Source organism: Corvus kubaryi, unplaced genomic scaffold (genome assembly GCF_017639235.1).
Source record: "Corvus kubaryi isolate FWS band 111438036 unplaced genomic scaffold, C.kubaryi_AGA036_p1.0 78, whole genome shotgun sequence".
Lineage (NCBI taxonomy): Eukaryota > Metazoa > Chordata > Aves > Passeriformes > Corvidae > Corvus > Corvus kubaryi.
The window spans coordinates 651135-672636 of record NW_024582065.1 but is presented as its reverse complement, the minus strand read 5'-3'; the positions used below and the strand labels follow the sequence as shown (position 1 = coordinate 672636).

The following is a 21502-nucleotide window of genomic DNA, read 5'->3' as shown; positions in this document are numbered from 1 at the left end:
AGGCCGGGGCTGGTGCCGGTGGCGGTGCCGGGCCCGGGCCGGTGCCGGGTCAGGGGCCGGGGCCGGGCCGGTGCCGAGGCCGGGGCTGGTGCCGAGGCCGGGGCTGGTGCCGGTGGCGGTGCCGGGCCCGGGCCGGTGCCGTAGCCCCGGACGATGCTGTTCTCCCTGCGCGAGCTCGTGCAGTGGCTCGGCTTCGCCACCTTCGAGATCTTCCTGCACGGGCTGGCCCTGCTCGCCTTCTCCGTGCTGCTCGTGCTCAAGGTGGACGGCGCGGCCGCCGGGCTCTCCTGGTGGATCGTGTTCGTGCCCTTCTTCGCCGCCGACGGGCTCAGCACGTACTTCACCACCATCGTGTCCGTGCGGCTGTTCCAGGACGGCGAGAAGCGCCTGGCGGTGCTGCGGCTCTTCTGGATCCTCACCATCCTCAGCCTCAAGTTCGTGTTCGAGATGCTGCTGTGCCAGAAGCTGGTGGAGCACACGCGGGAGCTCTGGTACGGGCTCATCATGTCGCCCGTCTTCATCCTGCTGCAGCTGCTCATGATCCGGGCCTGCCGCGTGAACTGAGCCCCGGCGGGACGTGCCCGGCGCTCCCGGGGCCGGTGCTGGGGCTGCTCCCGTCGCTGTCCCCGTGCGGAGGGCAGGGGACGGGCTGGGACAGGGGCCATGCCCCAGCTCGCGGCCGTGTTGCAGAGCACCACGCTTCTCCAGAAGCTCCACATCCCTGTTCGTGCTCCCTCAGCTCCCGCCTTGTCCTGCCCTGCGAGCGCTGCTGGGTGTGACAGTTATTTTATTTTAGAATAAAAATGCGTTGAAGGGTTGGGTTTATTTATAAAATTCTTCTTGCCTAGAAAGCAGTTGTACCTAAAGCTGCTGCCTGGAGAGCGGGAATTGCCTGGAGGGTGGGCAGTTGCTGTAGATCTCCTGGTACGGCCCAGATTGCTGCCCTGGCCTGCTCAGCAGCTGGCTCGTGGATTTCCATCTGTCCCCTCACCTCCCTGAGCACTTCATCCCTTCAGCACTTCATCCCTTCAGGGCGCCGACAGGGCTCTGTAAGATCGTGTTGAGATCACTGATGTGTGTGTTTTTGAACAGGAATATGATTTTTCTTCTTTGTATGTCACTCCATTTCCTGAATATGGAAGTGGGGGTGTGGGAGAGCACGGCTGATGCTGCTTCTGAAGGGGGGTCTCACTGCCCTCAGAGCCCCCAGAGAACAGGAGGAATTTGGTATTCCCTGTGGAAGTGCAGACCAGTGTGTGAGGTGCCAATGTCACGGGGATGCACCGGGTGGGATTGTTGGGGTGTCTGTGCAGGACTTGGTGATCCTTGTGGGTCCCTCCCAGCTCAGGAGATTCTGTGATTCTGCCCCACAGGTGCTCTTCAGCTCCTGTTTCATGCTGGGATGTGATCTCCCAGCGCTGGGTGATCTCCCAGGGCTGGGTGTCACCAGCCCCAGGTGCTCAGGTGAGTCTGGAGCCACTCACTGGCTCCCCTGGGCCGAGGACGTGTCAGCTGGGAGGTGGCAGCCGCCTGCTCCTCGTCACCTCAGCCCACAGCAGTGTGAGCCCAGCCCCTCTCGGTGTGGTTGTGCCACGCGCCCCGGTCACCCCGAGGGCCCCGGCCACGGGAGTTCCATCACCTGCTCCTGTCCCAGGAGCTGTGCCAGCAGCAGCCGCAGGGTCACTGCTGTGGGGCCGGCTGGGGGCCGTGGGGTGGGAGCTATGTGGGGTCAGTGTCTGCTACAGCGCTGAGCAACTAGAGCCACAGCAGCTGAGGGACAGGAGAGCAGCAGGACGAGCAGCAAAGCCTCTGAGTCAGGAGGGGACACTCACTGAGTGGCCCTGGGGACCGATGGTGCCTCTGGACGCTCCCACAGCTCCCAACCACCAGCTAATTAATAAAGTAAGGAAGGGGCTCATCAGACCCAAAGAAGATCAAACAGATGATCACATCCCTCAGCCTCGCCGTGACGCTGCACAGGCATGGGGCCCTTTCCTGCTGCCCAGCCCAGTCCGTGAGTCCCACACTGACACCAGCCCTGTCCCTGGGTTGCGGTGTCCGAGACAGGGGAACATCCCCCGTGTGCCACATCCCCCCTGTGCCACCCGCCTCACCTGCAAGCGGCTTTGCCAGTGTTTTGCTGCTGCCTTGGAGACGAACCAGTGGTCAGCGTGTCCCTGCTCTGCTCTGAGGTAAGGCAGCTTCCCTGGGGTGTGTGGGGACACAGGGGTGACACAGTGTTGAGCAGTGGCATGGGTGTGCTGCCCTGGTGGGGGTTCTGGGGTGGGGGGATGGTCTGGCAGCCAGGACCACCCCGTGTCCCTTCCCAGGACTCATGCCTGGTGCAGAGGAGTGGCCTGCTGTGCCCAGGGCCACCAAGTCTTGGAACAAACCTTGCTGGGACATTTGCCCTGGCACCCAGCAGTGTGCAGTGCTGGCACACCAGCCTGTGGCCACACAGAATTCCTTCTGGGAGCATCCCCTTGGAGAAATCCTGCTGGAGCCTCCACCTGCTGACACTCATTCCCTGCCCAGTGTGAGCATCCACGTCTCTGGCATGGGGTGGAGATTCCCCAAGTCTCAGGCCAGCCCTCTTTCCCACGCTGGAATACACCTGGCAAAGATGGAAATCTCACCTCTGGGTTTATTTTTGCTGCTGTGGCTGGTGGGTTGGGTGTTGCTGCCAGCTGGGCCTTTCCCAAACCCAGCAGCAGGGGAGTGGCCCAGCTCCCAGACTGGAGGTCTGGCAGGTGATGCTGCTTCCCAGGGCTGGTGCTGCAGACCCCAGCCCCAAGCCCCTCTGCACCCCTGGGCTGGTGGGGAAGGAGCCTGTGCACAGCCCAGCCCAGGTGCCCAACCAGCATCCCTGTGACTGAGGGGCAGAACCAGCCCTGGCTGCCACCCTTCCCCGTGGGTCCCTGCAGGGACAGGAGCAGCCCTTGGAGAGCCATCTGAAATTGGGGTGGGTGCACTGCGGGAGAGAAGGCAGTGCTGCCGTGTCCATACAGAGCTCAGCCTGCCTGGGGCAGCACGGATGGGCCCCATGCACCAGGAGGACACAGCTCCAGCGTGACCTGAGCCTCCAGAGGGGAAAGGGGGCTCCCAAAGGACTTCTGGGAATGGGGGGCCCAAGGGACCTCCATCCCTCCCTGCAACGTGACATGGGCAGCACCTGGGGACAAGGAAGCTTCAAATAGCCCAAACTCCACCAGTCCTGCTGGAATCAGAGTGGAAGGGAGGGCTGGAGCTGGTCCCTGCTGGGATAAGTCACAGCAAGACCCAGGGTACGTCTGGCAGAGGAACACGGGGCAGGAGCAAGTGGTGCAGCTCACCTGGACATGGGAGACGCTCAGAGCCACTGCCTGCACCTCCCACCCAGGACTGGGGTGACCTCATGGAGCAGAAATTGAGTTCTGGTAAATGAGGGACTCCCTTTTTTAAACCTGAGTCAGGGTGCTTTCCTTTCAGAAGGCACCAGGAAGGTGTTGGCAATGCAGGTGATGTCATTTCACAAACACCAGTCAGCCCAGTGTCTGGCAGGGATGGCTGGGCTGGAGCCCCACTGAGTCCCCACACCAGCCTGGCAACTCCCTTCTGGGTCTCAGAGTCATTGCAAGGGCCACAGGCAAATAAATACATGTCAAAAGCAGATCAAACAGGGGTGTGTGTGTACTCTAGCCACACTTCTCCACAGCAGATTTGTCTATCACAAGCCAGAAGGAGACATTTCGTCCCTTTCTCAGTTACGAGCAAATAGCACATTTCACTCTCACCAGAGCACAGCCCTGAAGCCAAACAGGGCTGGGGCTGATGGGCCCAAGGACATGAGGGGAGCCACGTGAGAGCAGCTGCTCCTGGGGTGAGGAACCCCATGGCCCTTCCAGGTCCTGGGATGCTCGGACACCATGTAACCATGAGACCCTGAATTTTAGCAGAGACACCCCTTTGGGTGGGATTGTGTGAAGAAAATTGAGGGCTGGATGTAGCACAGAGCCAGGGAGTTGCTGGGCAGGGTCAGGGGCAATGAGGGCTCCCCTGCGCAGCATTTCCCTCCCAGCATTGCCCCGTTTGACTCAGCTGAGATAAGGCAGCTGGAACTGTGTCCTTCCATGCAGTTCCTTGTGATTCACACCCAGAGCCCAGCCAGGGCAGCATCACCTGGCAGAGCTGCAGGGCTGCATGTGGGGCCAGCAAGGGGGAAGAGCCCCTCAACAAAACCTCTGGGACTATTTCTTTACCATGAAAAGGGACAGGAAAAATAAAGTGAAGAGTTGCTCATCCTGTGTTTGGACTTGGAGCTGGAGGTTTTGGTCAGCTCTGGGTGCACACAGCCACTGGCAGTGCCTCATGTCCCCGAGAGACCAGGGCTGGTTGGTGCCTCTCTGTCCTGAGCGGGGATGAGACCCCTGTGCTCAGAACAGCCCTGTGCAGTCAGCAGGGGATTTCCAGAGCAGGGACACTCATCCACCCCTCCCACTGAATCCAGGTGTATCCAAAGGTTGTGCTGTGTGGAGGTGGGAACGCAGGAGTGGCAGCACCCCCTGGGCTTCAGGAGCCAGCCCGAAGGAGACTGCTATGGGAATGTTGAAGTGAGGTGCTGTGAGCCCACAGAGACTGTGCTGACATGCCATCGCGTCACAGGATGAAAGAGAATATGTTTATTTGGTTCTTCCAGGTAAGAGTCAACTATGATTTCCAAAAATAGGTTGAGACTTGTGGGAAGTGCCCTGTGGACGTTTCCCTAAGTCTCAGAGAGGGGATTTGTTGAAATGAAGCACCACGAGAAGGTTAAAAATTCACTGCAGTACAGGACAAACAAAAGAACTTACGAAAGACGAGGGAATAACCAATCCTGCAGGAACTGAGAGCCATGACCCGAGAAGTGAAGAGCAGGAGGACACTATAAATCAAATTACAAAGCTGAAGAACAACTCTGTGTGATTCCTGTGCTCATTAGTGTAGTAAAATTCCTGCCCACAGGCTGTGATCACCCCTTACTCAGATAAGCCCCTTCCCCACAGAGCATGAACAGCAAAAGAAGCGTGCAGGGTACCTGTAAATGAGGCAGAGACTGTGAAACCAATGGCTGCACTATTCGTGGTTGGCTGTAGGGAAATGCTGACTTCTATTGCTTCAGAAGTGTAAAAGTGGGCACCTGGCACGCTCAGGGTGTGACGGCTTTGTTGATTCAGCACCCACCACCCATCTCTGCGTAGATGTGAAATAAAATCACTATCTCGACTCAGCGCGTGAATCTGCTTCCTCCACACGGGGTGAAAGATCCCAGATTGGGGATAACAGGAAGAGGGAGTGGCCCGGAGGTCTGAGGAGCGCCCGGGGACTGCTGCCCCTGATGTGACAGCACGGTGACACTGTCAGTGCACACAGCAGGAGCTCTGAAACGCCGGCAGAGGTGCTGGGCAGGGTCAGGGGCAATGAGAGCTCCCCAGCACAGCATTTCCCTCCCGGCATTGCCCCGTTTGACTCAGCTGAGGCAGCTGGAACTGGGTCTGGCCACGCAGATCCTTGTGATAGCCCCACCAGGCTCTTTCTTATCAGGGAGCTGCATCAGCAGGAAGCAGCTCGGCTGTATGCACCGAGAGAGCAGGTCCCTGTTCCCCAGCCCTTCTGCTCCCAGGGCACTCCTGGGTCCTCCCCACTCCCTCACCTCTCCTCGGGGTCTGCAGGGACCCCAGGAGCAGCACAAAGCTGGGCCAAACACAGGCAAGGGGTGACCACAGTCCCAGGTGGGCCATGACGGTGTCCTGGCCTCTCCAGTGTCCCCTGGCAAAGCCCAGCCAGTGCTGCTGAGACTCCCCTGGCAGGGCAATCCTCCCCCTCTGTGGGAGTTTCCATCTCATTGTAGGAAAACTCATTATCAGGTACCTACGCTCCGTTAGATTCCGGGGCACTGGATACTGCAAATCACTCTCACCTCTCACAGACCTTGCAGAGAGCTTGTAAAGGCAATGTTAAGGCCGGGGAGAGCAAAGAGAAAACAGAAATGGGGGGTGTGACAGCACAGAGAAGGAGAGGGCAAGGGTTAAACGCAGAGATGTGTCCTTCACCTGATTTCATTCAAATGAGGAGGAGGAACTAATGGGCTGAAGATAAGGACAATGCCGAACTGGGCCATGAATATACACCGGCAAGACAAACAGGAGAACAGATATTCGAGACTTTCACCTAAGGCCGATGAGCTCTCAGAGAAAATAACGGGGGAAAGACTTTCCAGCAGTATCCGCTCCCAAAGGATATAAAAGGCAAGTCCAAAGTGGGGTGGCTGCATCCGGAGGAGCACAGAGCCCTGCGGGGTCCCACGGGGGCGCAGCCTGGGTGCTGCTGGAGCAGGGCTCCGGGAGTGCGGGCAGGTGAGCTGAGCTCCCTCACAGCCTGGGGAACACAGCCACCCTCCCCTGCTGCAGTGCCTCACCCCGAGCCTCTGCAGCTTCTCCCTCCTCCGTTCCCTGCAGGTTCCTCCTGCCCCTCCCAGGCCCGACCCTTCCCGGCAGTGGGCAGCCGGGCAGCAGTGGGTGTGGGACTTGGGAGGTGGCTGTGGTCCCATCATCATGGCTCTGCCAGGCTGCGGGGCAGCCAGCCCCTCTTCCCTCCAGCTCCCTGTATTTTACCCTAATATTGCTTTTCCCAGGAGAAGATCTGATTGCTCACCGGGGTTTCTCAGTGGCACAGCTTGAGACAGCATCAGCTTTCAGAGTGGATCTCCTTGCAGCTCTCACTGACACCGCTGCTCCCAGGTGTCCAACCTTCCTCCCGTGTTTGGGTTTCCAGGAGCCTTCACCCCAATGCTGGCTAAGAAGAAGCCCTTCACCAGTGCCATCGTCGGGGCGCTGGTGGCACTCTCCATCATCGCCCTGGTTCTCAGCCTGGTGAGGGTTGAAGATGTGACGCTGCCACCCACGGTCAAGGTGAGCCCCGAGAAGGTCCCTGAGCACCTGTGGTGAGCCCAGTCACCCTGGGCAGGTGCCCAGAGCCAGCAGCTGGTCCGTGGGGCTCGGAGGGGATGTGGGCTCAGGACCTGCCTGGCAGTAGCAGGGTGGGTGTTTTGTCCCCACCTCGGGGTGCAGGCAGAGGAAAGTCAGAGGGGAAGCCTCCTCTGAAGCTCATCACCATGCTGTGCCGGGTTTGGAGATTACCTTGGGGCAGGTGGGTAGGGCAGAGCCCTGCCCTGCTCCCTCTGCTCTGCCAGGGCACGGTACCTCTGTGTGCCCTTTGTTCTGACCCTCACACCATGGCACAAGCATCCTGCCTCCCCCTGTCGTGCCCTGGGCACAGCACCCCACCCCAGCTGCTGGAATGGGCTGGCAGGGGTTCGGGTTCAGGTTTTATGGGAGTGAGGCAGGTGGCTGAGAGCGCCTGGAGAGGCCCTGCCATCCCTGGCCAGGCTGGGTGCAGCCACGGGGCAGCAGGGAGCACGAGAGGTGGGAGAGCTGCAGGCCCCACGGTGGGGCCAGTGTGGACACAAAAGGTATGTGACCATGAAAGAAAATAAAAAAGCATGAGGAAACAACAGGAAATGTTTGTGTGAGCTGGCATTGCAGCACAGGCCTCAGCAAGGGAATGACGAAGTCCCTTAGTCACTGCGGGGGGCTGAGAGCACTGCTCTGCTCTGCCACGACACAGCTGATGGGTTTTGTGCCTCAGACATGGGTTTTGGGGAATCTTCTGCCCCCACAATGGGGCCAGGGCCAGGCTGCTGCTCCTCCACCTTGATTATGTCTTCATTTCCCTTCCAGTATGGGATGGTGTTTGATGCGGGCTCATCCCACACCTCCCTGTTTGTCTACGAGTGGGATTCAGACAAGGAGAACGACACGGGAGTGGTCAGCCAGACCCTGTCCTGCGATGTGCAGGGTCAGTATCCCCCTGCCATGGGCTCTGCCTGCCCTGTTCGGGTGGTGGGGGGGGTGACCTGGCGGGACAACGCTGTCCCTCAGGCTGGCACTGTGGGCACGGGGGAGCCGTGGCTGTGGCCGGGTGTTCCCTGAGCCCCGGGCCCTCAGCGCCGTGGGGTGCCCACACTCTGGGGGGGACCAAAGCACCTTGATGGTGAATCGGTTTTTGTTCCTCCACCTTGGGGTGCCCCCAGCTGCTGTCCTGGCTGGAGAAGGTGTCACCTGTAGTGACTGGGGACACTGCAGGAAGCATGGGAGATGCGGAAGAGGAATGGAAGTGTGGGTCAGTCAGGTCTCAGGGGCCCTGGGAAAGCACCTTTGTTGCTAAGAGGTGACAGCCCTCATGGCCCTGTGCCCTCTTGCTCCCACAACCCTGACCCAAGCCGTTCCCATCAGCCCATCCCATGTCCCATCCTGACTCTTTTCCAGGGCAAGGCATATCAAGCTATGCCAGCAATCCCCCTGAGGCTGGCAATTCCTTAAGGGAGTGCCTGGATAAAGCCCTGCAGGTTGTTCCTGCTGAGAAGCAGAGGGATGCCCCCGCCTACCTCGGAGCAACGGCTGGCATGAGGCTACTGAGGTACTGCTGTGGGGCTGGGGGTGACAGCAGGGACAAAGCTGCAACAGCCACTGCCAGGACAGTTCCTGCACAGGGCCAGGACCCCAGCTCCCCCTGTGCCATGAGCAAACCACTGGGGAGGGAGGGGAAGGGGAAAAGGCAGCCGGGGGGGACACAGGATGCTCAGGACACAGGCTGAACTGTCCTGAGCAATGTCTGCTGGGACGTCCCAGGATGGTGCTGCATGCCCAGTTCCAAGCAAGAAATGCTCTTCAGAGCTCTGTTTGCTCTTCATTATTCCTTGAAAACAAGGAGATTGGGATGCCACCAGGAGCTGTGCCACCTGCCCAGGTGTGTGGGTGCTGGTGGGGCAGAGGTGGGAGGTGAGGAAGTGCTGCAGGTCCTGCCCTCACCTTTCACCAGCCCCTATTAGCTCTCTTCAAATGCCAGCCTTCATTTCATGGCTCTTGGTTTTATGGCTGCAGAAAGCTCATGTTATTTCTGTGCCCTGGCAATCAGACCTGGGAAGGAGCTGGGGCATAGCCTGAAGGTTGCTCACTTCAGAGAGCAAGAACAGCCCTGAGACATCTTCCCCACTGAGAGGTCTGAACCCAGGCTGGAACCTTCCCAAAAAAACCTGGAGGCCAGCAACCAGCCCTGCCTTGGGCACAGCCAGCGGGTGATGCTCAGACCCAGGCCTTGCAGCACAACCCCCTCTAGCCTCCTGCACTTGGGCAGGGAAGGGTGGCCTGGGAAAGCTCTGGGTGACTGGGATCAAGCTGCACTGGAGGGGAGAGGTTGCTCTTGCCCCTAGATTGGCAATGCCAAGCTGAGACCACTGGGATTTACCCCTCGTGAGCAGCTCTGGCAAGTCACATGGCAGGAAACACCCACTCAAACAGACTGCTTGTTGCAAAGCCTGGGAGTATGTGGAACTGGGAGAGAACCAGACCCTTTCCTTGCATTTCCTCTTGTGTAGCTGGCTATGTGTCCTGTCCTTTGCACCCTTCCTAGGGAACAGAACAGCTCAGCAGCAGAGCAAGTCCTGGCCGAGGTTGCTAAAACCATGCAGGAGTACCCTGTGGCTTTCAAAGGGGCTCGAATCCTTACAGGAGAGGAGGAGGGGGCTTATGGCTGGATCACCATCAACTACCTGCTGGACTCCTTCACCAAGGTGGGAGAGGGGTGGAACACCCACTCCTTGGCTAATACAGCTTCTCTGATTTTCCTTAAGCTTTCTCAGTGCAGGAGAGGTCAGGGTTGGCAGCTTTTGGGAATGATCCAGGGGAAAGAGACACATCCTCTGGCTTGCCCACAGCAAGCAAGGAGGGAGAACTCAGGAACGAGGGTATCTGCTAAGAGCTCAGGGCAATCTCCACACCGTGTGGACAGAGGGACTCTCGGGACAGCGAGGTCAGTGCAGCACAGCTGGGCTTTGTCTCCCTGCCCTGGGAAGCTCCATCTCCCTGTGCTGCTGGGAGACTCCAGCTGAAGGCAGCTCAGACCAAAGCTCTGTCCCAGCCCTGCCACAGCTCAGAGTGGTGCTGGCAGTGTCAGGCTCCTGTGGGGGCTGTTGGAGGATTCTTGGATAGAAATCCTTCCTCTTGCACCGGGACCCCTGCAGCCTCCTCGGGAAGGGCAGGTCCCCAAGCCACTCCCGACCAGCACTTTGGCCTGGGGATGGTGACTCAGAGCCAGGTGAGCCCACAGCACATCAGCACCTGCTGACCACCAGAGAGCTCCCTCTCTGTCCTGGCTCTGATAAATACCCCGGCTGGTGGGGGGGCTCACACACAGAGTGAATTTAGGAACAAAATCCTGTTGCCTTCAATGGGATGAGAATTCTGCTCAGGGCATTCTGTGCTACTCCTCTTCCTCTCCTGGCTCTCCCTGGCAGTACTCCCCCAGAGCACACGCGTGGCTTCGTCCGGAGGCAGCCAACATTTTTGGGGCACTGGACCTCGGAGGAGCATCCACTCAAATCAGCTTTATGCCCGAAGGTTCAGCAATGAGCCAGAATGAAGCCTCTGAGTTCACCCTGTATGGGTACAGCTACAACATCTACACCCACAGCTACCTCTGCTACGGGCAGAACGAGATGCTGAAGCGGCTGGCGAAGGAATTAATTGTGGTGAGAGGCAGCTGAGGGGTAATTGGCCTGTGGTGTCATGATGCCAGCCACAGAGCTGTCAATGCAGAAACTAAGGACAGGCAGGGCTCTTCTGGAGAGGCGTCAGCAAGGACTGAGAGCAAGGACAGACTCCTTGGAGCATGGCAGGGCAAATGTGGAGAGGAGCACGGACATCACGGAATCACAGACTGGTTTGGGTTGGAAGGGACTTTAGAGCTCATCTTGTTCCACTCCCCTGCCATGGGCAGGGACACCTTCCACTAGACCAGGGTGCTCCAAGCCCTGTCCAACCTGGCCTTGGGCACTTGCAGGGATGGGGAAAATGTCAAAAGGGGCAGTTTGGGATCTTCTGGCTTTATATGGTGTACAGAAATGCAGGACCAGGCTCTTCTCAGAGGTGCAAAGTGCCAGGAGGGTCTGGAGGAGCTGCAGCTGCATTTTGCTGTCCCCAGGAGTCGTTCCCCAGCACACGAGTCCACCACCCCTGCTACCCAAAGGGCTACAACGAGACCGTCTCGCTGTCCTCCTTCCACGCCAGCCCCTGCACCGAGGGCAGCCACCCGCGCCTGCCCCTGGGCGACAGCAGCGTCACCCTGGAGGGCAGGGGCAACGCCAGCGGGTGCCTGGCAGCCCTCAGGAAGCTGTTCAACTTCTCGGCGTGTGGCCAGAGCCAGGACTGCACCTTCGACGGTGTCTACCAGCCCCCGCTGCGGGGGCAGTTCATTGTAAGGCAAACCCGTCCTCCCACCTCCTCGGAAGGGCGGCCCCGGGGCTGGGGTGTCCCTGCTGCCCCCTGGCACTGTCACCTCCTGCAGGGAACGGGGCAAGGAGCTCCCCAAGCACCACGGCCTGAGGGCGTGCCAGGGATTGCTGCTGGGTGGTTTTCCAGCCAAATCCCCAAATGGGACCGTGTTGAGAATCATCGAATCCCAGACTGGTTTGGGGTGGAAGGGACCTTCAAGCTCTTCTCGAGCCACCCCCTGCCATAGGCAGGGACACCCTCCACTATCCCAGTTTGCTCCAAGCCCTGTCCATCCTGGCCTTGGGCACTCCCATGGATTTGTTAATAAAACAGGGGTTTGTCAAATCCCAAGTGTTTGGTGAAAACCCAGGAGTTGAGACAGCCTTCAGGCAAGGCTCTGGCTGTGTGCACCAGCCCCCAACCCATCACCTGCTGGGACAGGGACAACAGTGCCCCGGGACTTCCTGGGATGGGACAAACCCTGTGAAGGAAAATCCCACGTCCTGCTCCAGGCAGCTGCCCGGGGTCCCCACTGCAGCTCACCGGTGTTTCTGTCTCTCACCTTGCAGGCCTTCTCTGCCTTTTACTATAACTTCAAGTTCCTGAACCTGACGGAGGGGCAGCCGCTGGCCGTGGTCAGAGAGGCCATCGAGGGGCTCTGCACCAGGAGCTGGGAGGATGTACGTTCCTCAGGATGGAGGCTGCGTGGAAGATTGACAAGCAAAGGGGTCCTGCGGTGGGGAGAGGGAGCAAGGCTGCCTGGTTCTGAGCTGTGCCCTACACAGCAGAGCCACCCCTGAGCTCTGTGTGGAGCCAGCACTGTCCTGCATCCACTCGTGGCTCATACACCCTTGGGGAAAGGGCAGCCAGGGCAGGCAAGGGCAGCAGGATCTCATCTCCAGGAGCTGGGGATGGAGGTGGGAATGGGGATGGAGGTGGGTCTGTAGCAAGGGAGGATGGTGAGAGCAGAGCCAGCTGCTGGCACCATGCTGGAGATGAGTCAAATCTTGGAATCATAGAATTCCAGACTGGTTTGATTTGGAAGGCTCATCTTGTTCCATATCCCTGCCATAAGCAGGGACATATTTCACTAGACCAGGTTGCTCTAAGCCCATCCAGCCTGGCCTTGAACACTTCCAGGGATGGGGTAGCCACAGCTTCTCTGGGCAACAAATGGGGGTGGATAAGCCCAGGGATGTGTTAGCACCCAGTGGGGCAGAGAGCAGGAGGCCCTTGCAGGAGGAGGCTGAGATGGGAGAATCTGGGGCAGGAGGAGCTACAATATCCATCTGTGTTTCCATGTGGAGTGTAGATCCTCCCCACAGGAGTTGCACTGTATAGAAATCCAAAATCACTGCCTGGCCCAGAAGTCTCCCTCTGGATGCTGGTGACTGGGCAGCCACTGCCGCTCAGGCAGCACGTGTCAGGGCTTTGTCTCTGTACAGAAATTGCCTGTGAATAACTTCCCTTCATCCCCAAACATTCCCCACCCCAGCTGTCTTCCAGCTACCCCAAAGAGAATCCCAAGCGACTGCCTAAATACTGTGCCAACGCCAACTACATCCTCACACTCCTGCTCGATGCCTACAAGTTCAAAGAGACCAGCTGGAACAACATCTTCTTCCAGATGAAGGTGGGCAGCGCTCCCAGCCTGTGAGGGGGAGCAGAGCAGCACCCTGTTGTGGGGTGCTGGGGAGAACCAGCCCCATGTTGGGGTGCTGGGGGGAGCCAGCCCCTCTGTGGGGGTACTGGGGAGCAGCGGTCCAGAGAGCCCTGCCTGCCCCCCATCCTGGCGTGGCACTGCTGTGGGGACACGCTGTTTGGGCTGAGCAGGAGCGGGTGGGTGGCCCTGTGGCAGCGGTGGCTTTCCTGCAGGGCTAACCCCCCGTCCCCTCTCTCCGGGGCAGGCGGGGAGCTCCGACGTGGGCTGGACGCTGGGGTACATGCTGAACCTCACCAACATGGTCCCGGCCGAGGCTCCAGCCAGGGTGAAGGGGCACAGGCCTTCCCTGTGGGCTGCGGCCGTCATCTTCATCATCCTCACCCTCGTCTTGGGGCTCGCTGCCCTGCTCCTGCTGCTGTGGGTGTAGGAGCCTGGCCGTGTCTGGGAGCCCAGCGGGATCAGACCAGGGCTGCAGGGCCGTGCTGGAGTCCCCAGTGCAGGACTGGCAGCCTGGGGCTGGCTCTGTGCTGCTGAGCACATTCACCTCTACAGCTCCAGAGCACTGGGGTCTGCTTTTCCATGGGGCTGGCCCCCAGCACGCAGACAGGCACTCTCTGAGGTTTCCAGAGGAGCTCCACTCCCATGGAGACCCAATGGGATCAGCCTGCAGAAGCCTCAGCCAAGCCTGTGTGCTTGCTCTGCGTGTCACAGACACGGCTCCATCCCGCCGGCCTGGCCGTGGGGCTGTGGAGAGCCAGCCTGGCCGTGGGGCAGTGCCCCAGTGCCAGCCTGGTGGGGCACAGTGCAGGCACCTGGGGACAGGGTGCTCCATGCAGTGCCGGTGTGACCACGGTCACCAACAGCCAGGCGGGTCCCTGCCAGCCTGAGGGACGCTCTGGGGTCCCTGTGGGGCTGATGTGGAGATGGGCTTGGAGAGAGAAGGAAAACTGAGCACCCAAAGTCAGAAGTGTGGTCCACGCCCCTCCAGAGAGTCCATCTCATCTCATCATCTCATCAGCTTGTCATGTCATCTTATCCCATCATCACATCTCACCCCTCACCTCATCATCTTCCTTTTCGCCTGGAATAAAGGGATTGAAGCTCCTCAGTGCCTTCCTGGAGACAGCGCTGTCCTACGGGCAGAAGGCCTGGACCCCGTGGGTGTCAGGATGAGGCTCCAGCAGGCTGTGAGTCCTGCCCTGCACGTGCCTCAGCTGGGTCCTGCCCACAGCCTTTGCCCTTGGTTCTGCTCGTTTTTATCTGCCCTATGGATGGTTCATGTTGCTGTTTGCGTTCCCACAGTGAGGAGCAGACCTTTGGCGTCCCTGTGGAATGCTGGGCACCTCCCAGCTCTCGTCACCCAAATAAACGTTGTAACAGGCAGCACGTGCGGAAATGCCTGTTACTTTGCTCCCAAATAGTTGTGATTTCCTTCCTTCCCTCTCCCAAGTAAGGGCTGGTGATGATGGAGACTCAGGGGAGAGGCAACAAATCTGCGGGAGGTGTCCCTGGAGACACTGAGGTGCCTGCTGGAACTTGGAGAGGAGCCAGCAGCGCACAAGGACAGGCCTTTTCCTTCTGAGAGGAGGGGTCTCAACACACCCATCACTTGGCTGCCAGTGGGACTCCCCAGAAATGTAAGGAACTGCCTCTGCCATGTCCCAGAAGTGTTCCCACGTCACCCTGTGTTGGGAAGGCAGGATGAGCTGTCTGCCAGGCACAGGGTGCAGCTGGACTGGAGAGACCCTCATGCAGGAGAGCAGGGGGCTGTGCCATCCCTCCCTCACAGGGCTTCCCAGTCCTGGGCAGAGCCCAAGTCCTGTCTACCAGGCCAGTGCCCCCACACCCCAATGGCACGGCCCCTGGGGCTGGTGCTGGCCATGGGAGATTCAGACCCTGACTGGGACGGGGCAGGACACGTGTGCCCCACTCTGCTGTGGGCTGTAACCAGCCCTGTGACAGTCCCACTGCTGCCAGACCGCCCTGATGCCCATCTCCAGCCACCCCACAGCACTGAGGTCCCTAGGCCCCAGCGCTGAGCCCCTGCCCTGCATGGCCAAGCCCTCCCTCCTGGAGCATCTCAATCAGCAGCGCGGGGAAAGGAGAACCAGAGAGCACACGGCTGTGAGGAGGATGCTTTACAGCTGTGCCAGTGCCAGCTCACCAGGCCACGACTCAGGGCCCCCCAGGACAAGTCCATGGCCCCTGGGCACACAGGCGTGATTCCCAGGAAGCAGCTCCTTGCAGAGGTGTGGCAGCAGGACTCGGTGGAGGCAGTGCTGCTACAGGTGCTCATAGCCCGAGGAGTTCCTCTGGCAGCACGTGGCTGCGAGCAGGCAGAAGGTGAGGATGAGCATGATGGCCAGAAGAACCGTGGCTGCTATCCAGCTGCAGCTCGGGAGGCCTGTGACTGCTGCGGGAGGCTCCGAGGGGATCATGTTGGTGAGATTGAGCATGTAGCCCAGAGTCCAGCCCACATCTGTGTTAGCAACCTGCGCAGACAGAGGGGCAAGAGGGATAGCAAAGGCTGCAAAGTACCAGGCAAACTAGAGAAGAGCCTGCACCCCCAGGTCCTGCTCTACAACCACCATTTCTGTGCCCACCTGGGGCTGCAGAGGTCCCAGCAGTGACATAAACTGGGGGAGAGCATAAAGGGCCAGGCCAGGTGTCCCAGCAGCTGCGTGAGTGTAGCTCAAGAGCTGCCCTGGGTACGGGCAGTGGGGCCGTGCTGTCCTGGTATCCCCGTCCCCAGCAGCAGCAGGGTGGGCACAAGGCACTTCCTGGCACAGAGTGTGAATCTGGGGGCTGCTGGATGCTCTCGTACCTGCTGGACAAAGTGGATGCTGGGCCACGTCGTGTGGCTGAACTTGTAGCCTTGCAGGAGAAGGGTGAGGCTGTAGGAGCTGGCTGTGCAGGCGTCACGGAGCTGGGTCCTGCTCGCCGTGGGGAACAATAGCTGCAGCTGCAGAGGGGGGAGAACAGGGGGAGGCTGGACACGGAGCAGCGCTGGGTGTGCCCACACTGGGAACAGCCTGCAGTGCAGCTGGGAGCAAAGACCGGCAGAGCAAGGAGGCCCCGGGGGCTGCAGGCTGCTCTCCCATCCCTCTCCAGGTCCAGAGACCTTTGTGCTCCTCCTGGCTCTCTCCAGCTGTCCACAGCAGAGGATGGGCTGTGGATAAGCCCTCAGTGCCCACGAAATGAACTCCTGGGCAGAATCTCACCTGCTCCCAGCTGCTGGAACAGATCTGCGCGATGGTGGCATTGACTGAGCTCAGGGACTGCCCTCCTGTGAGGTTCAGAAAGTGAAGGGTGTGATAAAACCCCGAGAAGGCCTGTGTGTGTTGAGACCAAAGGTGACAGGTTAGTGAAGCACTCTGGCCACTGATACCCCCACCCCTTTGCAGGGTCCCTGTAAGGCCCCGCTCAGCACTGCACTGATGGCAGTGACCCTGTGGGAGGGAGCTTGGGAGTGCTGCCCGCAGGGACAGGGACTGGTCTGGGAGAGCAGAGGTCTGGGGCTGCCTGGCACGCGGGTCAGCACCCTGTGTGTCCCCATGTGTCAGGCACATCCCAGCTCCAGGGCTGGCACTACTCAGACACTCCCCTAGAGCAGTTCTCCAGGGGTTATGCCACAAACTCCCATCACCCCCCAGGCGTGGGGACGGAGCTGCTTACGAAGAACTGTCCCCGCACGGGGGGCTGGTACACCCCATTGAACCCGCACGGCCACTGCGCCCCGCAGCTGAAGTTGAAGAGTCTCTGCACGGCCGTGCCACACGCGGCTGGGTCCCCTGTCCCCGTCACCGTGAGGACAAGGGCAGGGCTGGCTGAGCTGGGTGCACGCACACAGGGGCTGTCGTAGAGCTCAGCCACGGTGATGTTCTCCTGGTACCCCTGCGGGTAGCAGGGGTGGGAGATCTGGGCACTCGAGCTGGCCTGGAGAGAGATGGAGCCATTAATGGGGCTGGGGTGCACTGAAACCCTTCCCACAGCCCATCCCAAAAGGCAGGACCTACACCCCAGGAGGACTGGATGCAGCCCAGCTGTGAGCTCCCTGAGCATCCCCGGCTCCCACAGCACGGGGCTCTGCCTCTGTCCCGGGCAGTTGTGCAGGGACTGTGCTGGGAAACCTCTCTCTGGGCAGCAATGGAGCGAGGCCAAGAGAATGGCGACAGCAAAAACCCTGCGGGTACAGCCGGGCTTGGGAAATTACAAAAATGCCACTCCATGTCAAGACAGGGGGAGAAGGGAGCCCTGGCTGGCAACCACCACCTCCTTCCACCCAAATGAGGGAATCTGGGGGTTCCCTAGATAAAATCCAAGCCTCTGCCAATTCCCAACTCTTTGCCCACAGGCACACCCAACATTGCTGCGGGAATGTCCCATGGCCCTGAGAGACGGCTGAGCAGCCCCCGCGCCCCGTGGCACCTGGTGCAGGGCTGCCAGCAGCATCTTCAGGGCCTGGCTCTGCCCGTAGCACAGGTAGCTGTGGCTGTACAGGGAGTAGTTGGTGCCGTAGAGCCGGAAGAACACGGACGTGTTCCTGTCCTCCACGGGCACCCCAGGCTGGAAGGTGATCTGCGTCGAGGCACCGCCAAGGTCCAGAGCTCCCAGCACCTCGGTGTCCTGGGGATGTTCCCATCTCTCTGCAAACGAGAACTGGCCCAGCACACAGCAGGGGTCAGGCTGAGCTGCAGCCACTCACACTCACGCTCCCTTCCCTCCAGGAGCTTTGGCCTCCGAAGCCCCAGAGGCACCTTCCACGTGCTCCTGGCTCCCTGTTTGACCCCTGCCTGCCCACATCCTCCTCATCCCACAGACACTTCCACGGAGCACTGAGGTGGGGCCTCTTGGCTGCTGCACATCTGCTGGGATCTAGACACTTGGAGGAGGGAAAAAGCAACTCTGTCACCCGGAGGCTGACGCCGCTGCCGTATCCCTGTGATCCCAAAATCCGCCCGTGTGTCAGCACAGGACTCCACAGGGCCAGGCTGAGCTGGACACAAAGATCCTGTTAATCACAGTCATGGGGTTGAGTCTGCAGCCCACGACCACAGCGGGGGACATTTGCTTGGCTGCCCAGTGCCCCAAAGCCCCCTTCTTCCCTCCTCTGGGCATAAGGCACCCTGGCTGTCGCTCAGACAGGGACATTCTCCCCGCTCCCCCTGCCCTGCCCTCTCCCCGAGCTGCACCTTGACCAGGGTCTCCAGCAGGTAGTTGACAGTGATCCAGCCAAAGGAGCCCTCCTCGCTCCCCGTCAGGATCCGAGCTCCGCGGAAATCCACAGGGTACTCCCCAATGGCCTTGGACACCTCGGCAAAGACCTGCTCGGCCTTGGTGCTGTTCTCCATCCTGCCAGCAAAGGCACAAACCCCTCAGGGGCTGCAGGCCCCGGCTGGCAGCTCTGGGAGCCGCGCTGGCAGCGAGAGGCTCCGGTGCCCTGCCAAGGAGCTGCTTGCAGACATCTCCCCAGCACTGCCCTGCCTGCAGGTGGCTCCTGCAAACCCCAAACCCCTCACCCGGCGCCTTGGCACTCTCCCTAAAAGCGCTCCCTAAAAGCGGGCTCTGCTGGAGCACCGGCAAAGTTCACGCCAGTCCGGCCAAGGGGCTCATCCCCTCTGGGGCTGCTGCCAGGCTGCGGCTGCAGAGGGCTGGGCTGTCCCCTGGGCACGGCCAGCGGCTCTCCGGGCACCCCACGGCACTGCAGACAGGGATGCTCTGCCCGTGGCCACGGCCTGGCCGGGCAGCAGCCCCTTGCCCCAGCCCGTGTGCCCCAGCGCCAGCCCCGGCTGCGGCGCAGGAGCGCCGGGCAGGGCGGGCGGTGCCAGCCTGGCAGTGCCGGTACCTCAGCAGCCGCATGCCGGCCGTGGCCCCCAGGTACGTGGGGGTCTCCCGCTGCTGCTCGGCCGGGACGATCTTCATGGCCCTGTCCAGGCAAGGCTTCAGGCTGGCGCCGGCCCCCGCGGGGTTGTCTGCGTAGCTGGAGATGCCGGGTCCTGCCAGAGGGAAGCGGTGATGGAGGGAGCCCAGTGCCACCCGCAAGGACAGCACAGCAGGGGACATGTCCACCCATTCCCCAGGGAGCTCTGCTGGGCCTGCTCAGACATACCCAGATGTCCCAGCCATTGCCCCAGCCCTGCCGTGTCTGGTGCAGCACAGACACCAAAATGCAAACGGCTGCCCCCGGAAGCAGTCAGGCACCACCTGAGCAGAGACACCAGATTGCTCAGGGACTCATGCAGAGCTTTGGGGAGGCCCTGTGGGCACACGAAGCTGCATGCCATGAAAGAAGGTGTGAACAGATGTTGTGGTAAGAGCCAAGGAAACTGGGGCAAGGGAGGAGCAAACTGCATGTCCAGCATCCCAAGCTGTGACGTGATGCATATCTGGACAGGACAGGCTGCAGGACCTGCATTAACTGGGGGCCAAATTCCTCACCCACCTCAGCACCCCCCAATGACTGTAGGGCTCCCTCAGGTGCAGACTGACTGTCCCCTAACCCTTTCCTGTGGTTCCTCACAGGGCAATCTCCTTTCAGCCCAGAGCAGGCTGAAAGACTTGGATCAGCAATGGTGCTGTGAGTTTGGGGCAGCGACCCAGGAGGCTGGGCATGGAGAGGGAGGACAGATCCTGGCACACTCACCGGACACAGAGCAGGCCTCCACCTGGGAGACGATGCCGGTGCCGTTCTCCTTGTCCGCGGGCCACCGGTAGATGTAGAGGGACGTGTGTGTGGAGCCAGCGTCAAACACCAGACCGTACTGGGGAGGCACAGGGGACACGGGGTCACAGCTGGCTCGGGGCCACACCAAGTGCCACGGGGGTTTCTGAGAGCTTCTGCTCCTGCTTCCCCTGTGTGACCGTGGGCAGCAGAGGTTTGCTCGTCCAGCCTCCCTTTAGCAGCCCTGCTCCACCTCTAACAGCCCCGGTTTCGCCTCTCCAGCGAGTTACAGCTCAGGAAAGACGCGCAGGTCAGCGGGGTGAGTCGCAGAGCAGGGAGGCATCCGGGCATGTCCCAAAGGGCTCAGGCTGCTCCCAGGCCTTTAGCAAATCTCACAAAACCTGACATATTTTAGCAGACCAGCAGCAGAAAGCAGCAGGGGAGAGAAGTGTAAACCCAACAGGTGACCTGGGTGTCTGTAAACAGGGAAGAGAGTGCCTGTGGGGGCAGCTGGAGCAGCCGTGGGGAGAAGGCTGCACTTCTCTCTCCCATCCTTAGCAAGCAGCCAGGACCGTGGTTTGGGGGAGGCTGATCTGCCCAGCGCCACCTTGATGAGGTTAAGTCCTGGAAAGCTGGGCTCGTTATGGGGAAACTTGCAAGCTGAGAGGAAGGCAGGGCTGATGGCAGAATGAGAGGTGGAAAGGGGCTGGTGGCATTCCCAGGCTACCCCAGGTCTCACTGGACACCTACTTTGAACCTGGTAGGAACGACAGCATCCTTCGCCGGGATCAGGACCAGGACGAAGACGGCCACCGTCAGCAGTCCCAGCACGGCCAGCCAGCCCCGGCTCACCGCCCTGAGCAGGCGCGGCGACATTGATGGTCTTTGGGGAGGTCTGTGGGAAGGGATGGATTTGGGAGGGGTCACTGGGGAGGGAGGGTCTTTGGGAGGTTTGCGGGGGGCGTGGTCTTTAGGAGGAGGGTCTGCAGAGAAGGGCTGTGGGGAGGGGTGGCTTTGGGAGGAGGGTCCGAGGGGTGGGAGGGTCTTTGGGAGGAGGGTTTGGGGGGAGGGATGGTCTTTGGGAGGCGGGTCTTGGGGCGGGATGGTCTTTGGGAGGATCTAGGGGACGGGGAATCTTTGGGAGGGTCTGTGGGAAGGGATGGTTTTGGGAGGGTCTGCGAGGAGGGAGGGGCTTTGTCAGGGCAGCCCCAACCCGCCTGCCCGTGCCCCGAGCCTGCGGCCCCTCCGGAGTCCCCTTCTCTCGGCACCTCGGGGTCCCCCCACCCCCTGACTGACCCCCTGGGACACGAGGCGGGCGGCTGGGAGACCATGAGCTTGTCTGGCCCCGAGCCGCCGGGAAGGGGCAGGGGCGAAGCTCCCGCCTGCCGCAGTCCGGCCGTCCCGTACCTGCGCCCGGAGCCCTGTCCGTCCCTCCGTGGGGCGGCGATCGGGGCACAGCCCGTTCCCCGCCGGCCCCGGGCCCGGCCCGCCCCAGCCGAGCAGAGCGAAGCGAAAGCGGAGCGGAGCCGCTCTCGGACGTCCGGGACGGCCCCGGCCGGGGCGGGCTCTGGGCGCTGCCGCGGGCGGAGAGAGCGGGGGAGCTCGGGGCTGCCGCTGCCCGCACCGGACACCCGGCCACGGGGCTCTGGCCATGGGCAGGTCCTGGCCATGGGGACAGACGGGACCCTGGCAATGGGGATGGCTCCCTAGCCGTGGGGACAGTTCCGTCCCTGACCGTGGGGATGGATCCCACGTGGATGGCTGTGGGGACAGCACCTGCCAGGTCCTTCCTGTTTCAGTCCCGAGCCCCGCTGCCAGCCTGGCTCTGCCTGC

General features: G+C 60.8%; 3 protein-coding genes across 4 annotated transcripts; 2 read left to right on the top strand and 1 right to left on the bottom strand.

The window, feature by feature from the left end:
* The first annotated feature begins 55 nt into the window (after window positions 1-55).
* On the top strand, window positions 56-817 carry TMEM203 (transmembrane protein 203). Its single transcript, XM_042052683.1, has one exon. The coding sequence runs from the start codon at window positions 154-156 to the stop codon at window positions 562-564; it is 411 nt and encodes a 136-aa protein (XP_041908617.1). The 5' UTR covers window positions 56-153; the 3' UTR covers window positions 565-817.
* A 5836-nt stretch (window positions 818-6653) lies between these two features.
* On the top strand, window positions 6654-14394 carry LOC121676223 (ectonucleoside triphosphate diphosphohydrolase 8-like). Its single transcript, XM_042052464.1, has 9 exons — window positions 6654-6926; window positions 7755-7872; window positions 8343-8493; window positions 9487-9646; window positions 10370-10603; window positions 11056-11328; window positions 11915-12025; window positions 12841-12978; window positions 13253-14394. Exons 1-9 carry the CDS (start codon window positions 6804-6806, stop codon window positions 13433-13435), a joined length of 1491 nt encoding a protein of 496 aa, XP_041908398.1. The 5' UTR covers window positions 6654-6803; the 3' UTR covers window positions 13436-14394.
* Window positions 14395-15131: 737 nt separating this feature from the next.
* On the bottom strand, window positions 15132-21228 carry LOC121676222 (ectonucleoside triphosphate diphosphohydrolase 8-like). Of its 2 annotated transcripts, none has more exons than XM_042052462.1 (10): window positions 21077-21228; window positions 20420-20564; window positions 19652-19769; window positions 18854-19004; window positions 18201-18360; window positions 17437-17667; window positions 16684-16944; window positions 16230-16340; window positions 15833-15970; window positions 15132-15500 (listed from the first exon to the last, which is right to left on the bottom strand). In XM_042052462.1, the coding sequence occupies exons 2-10, from the start codon at window positions 20543-20545 to the stop codon at window positions 15291-15293; spliced, it is 1506 nt and encodes a 501-aa protein (XP_041908396.1). In that variant the 5' UTR covers window positions 20546-20564; window positions 21077-21228; the 3' UTR covers window positions 15132-15290. The 2 variants fall into 2 exon arrangements, with proteins under 2 accessions (XP_041908396.1, XP_041908397.1); XM_042052463.1 differs by having other exon boundaries at window positions 16855-16944.
* Window positions 21229-21502: the final 274 nt, after the last annotated feature.

Coding starts and splice junctions, on each gene's coding strand:
- TMEM203 (XM_042052683.1), top strand. CDS start 154: ATGCTGTTCTCCCTGCGCGAGCTCGTGCAGTGGCTCGGCTTCGCCACC.
- LOC121676223 (XM_042052464.1), top strand. CDS start 6,804: ATGCTGGCTAAGAAGAAGCCCTTCACCAGTGCCATCGTCGGGGCGCTG. Junction 8,494..9,486: donor GCTGGCATGAGGCTACTGAG/GTACTGCTGTGG, acceptor CACCCTTCCTAG/GGAACAGAACAGCTCAGCAG. Junction 12,026..12,840: donor GCACCAGGAGCTGGGAGGAT/GTACGTTCCTCA, acceptor TCCCCACCCCAG/CTGTCTTCCAGCTACCCCAA.
- LOC121676222 (XM_042052462.1), bottom strand. CDS start 20,545: ATGTCGCCGCGCCTGCTCAGGGCGGTGAGCCGGGGCTGGCTGGCCGTG. Junction 18,361..18,853: donor GCCGGCATGCGGCTGCTGAG/GTACCGGCACTG, acceptor CTTTGCTGGCAG/GATGGAGAACAGCACCAAGG. Junction 15,501..15,832: donor GCATCCACTTTGTCCAGCAG/GTACGAGAGCAT, acceptor CTGTCTGCGCAG/GTTGCTAACACAGATGTGGG.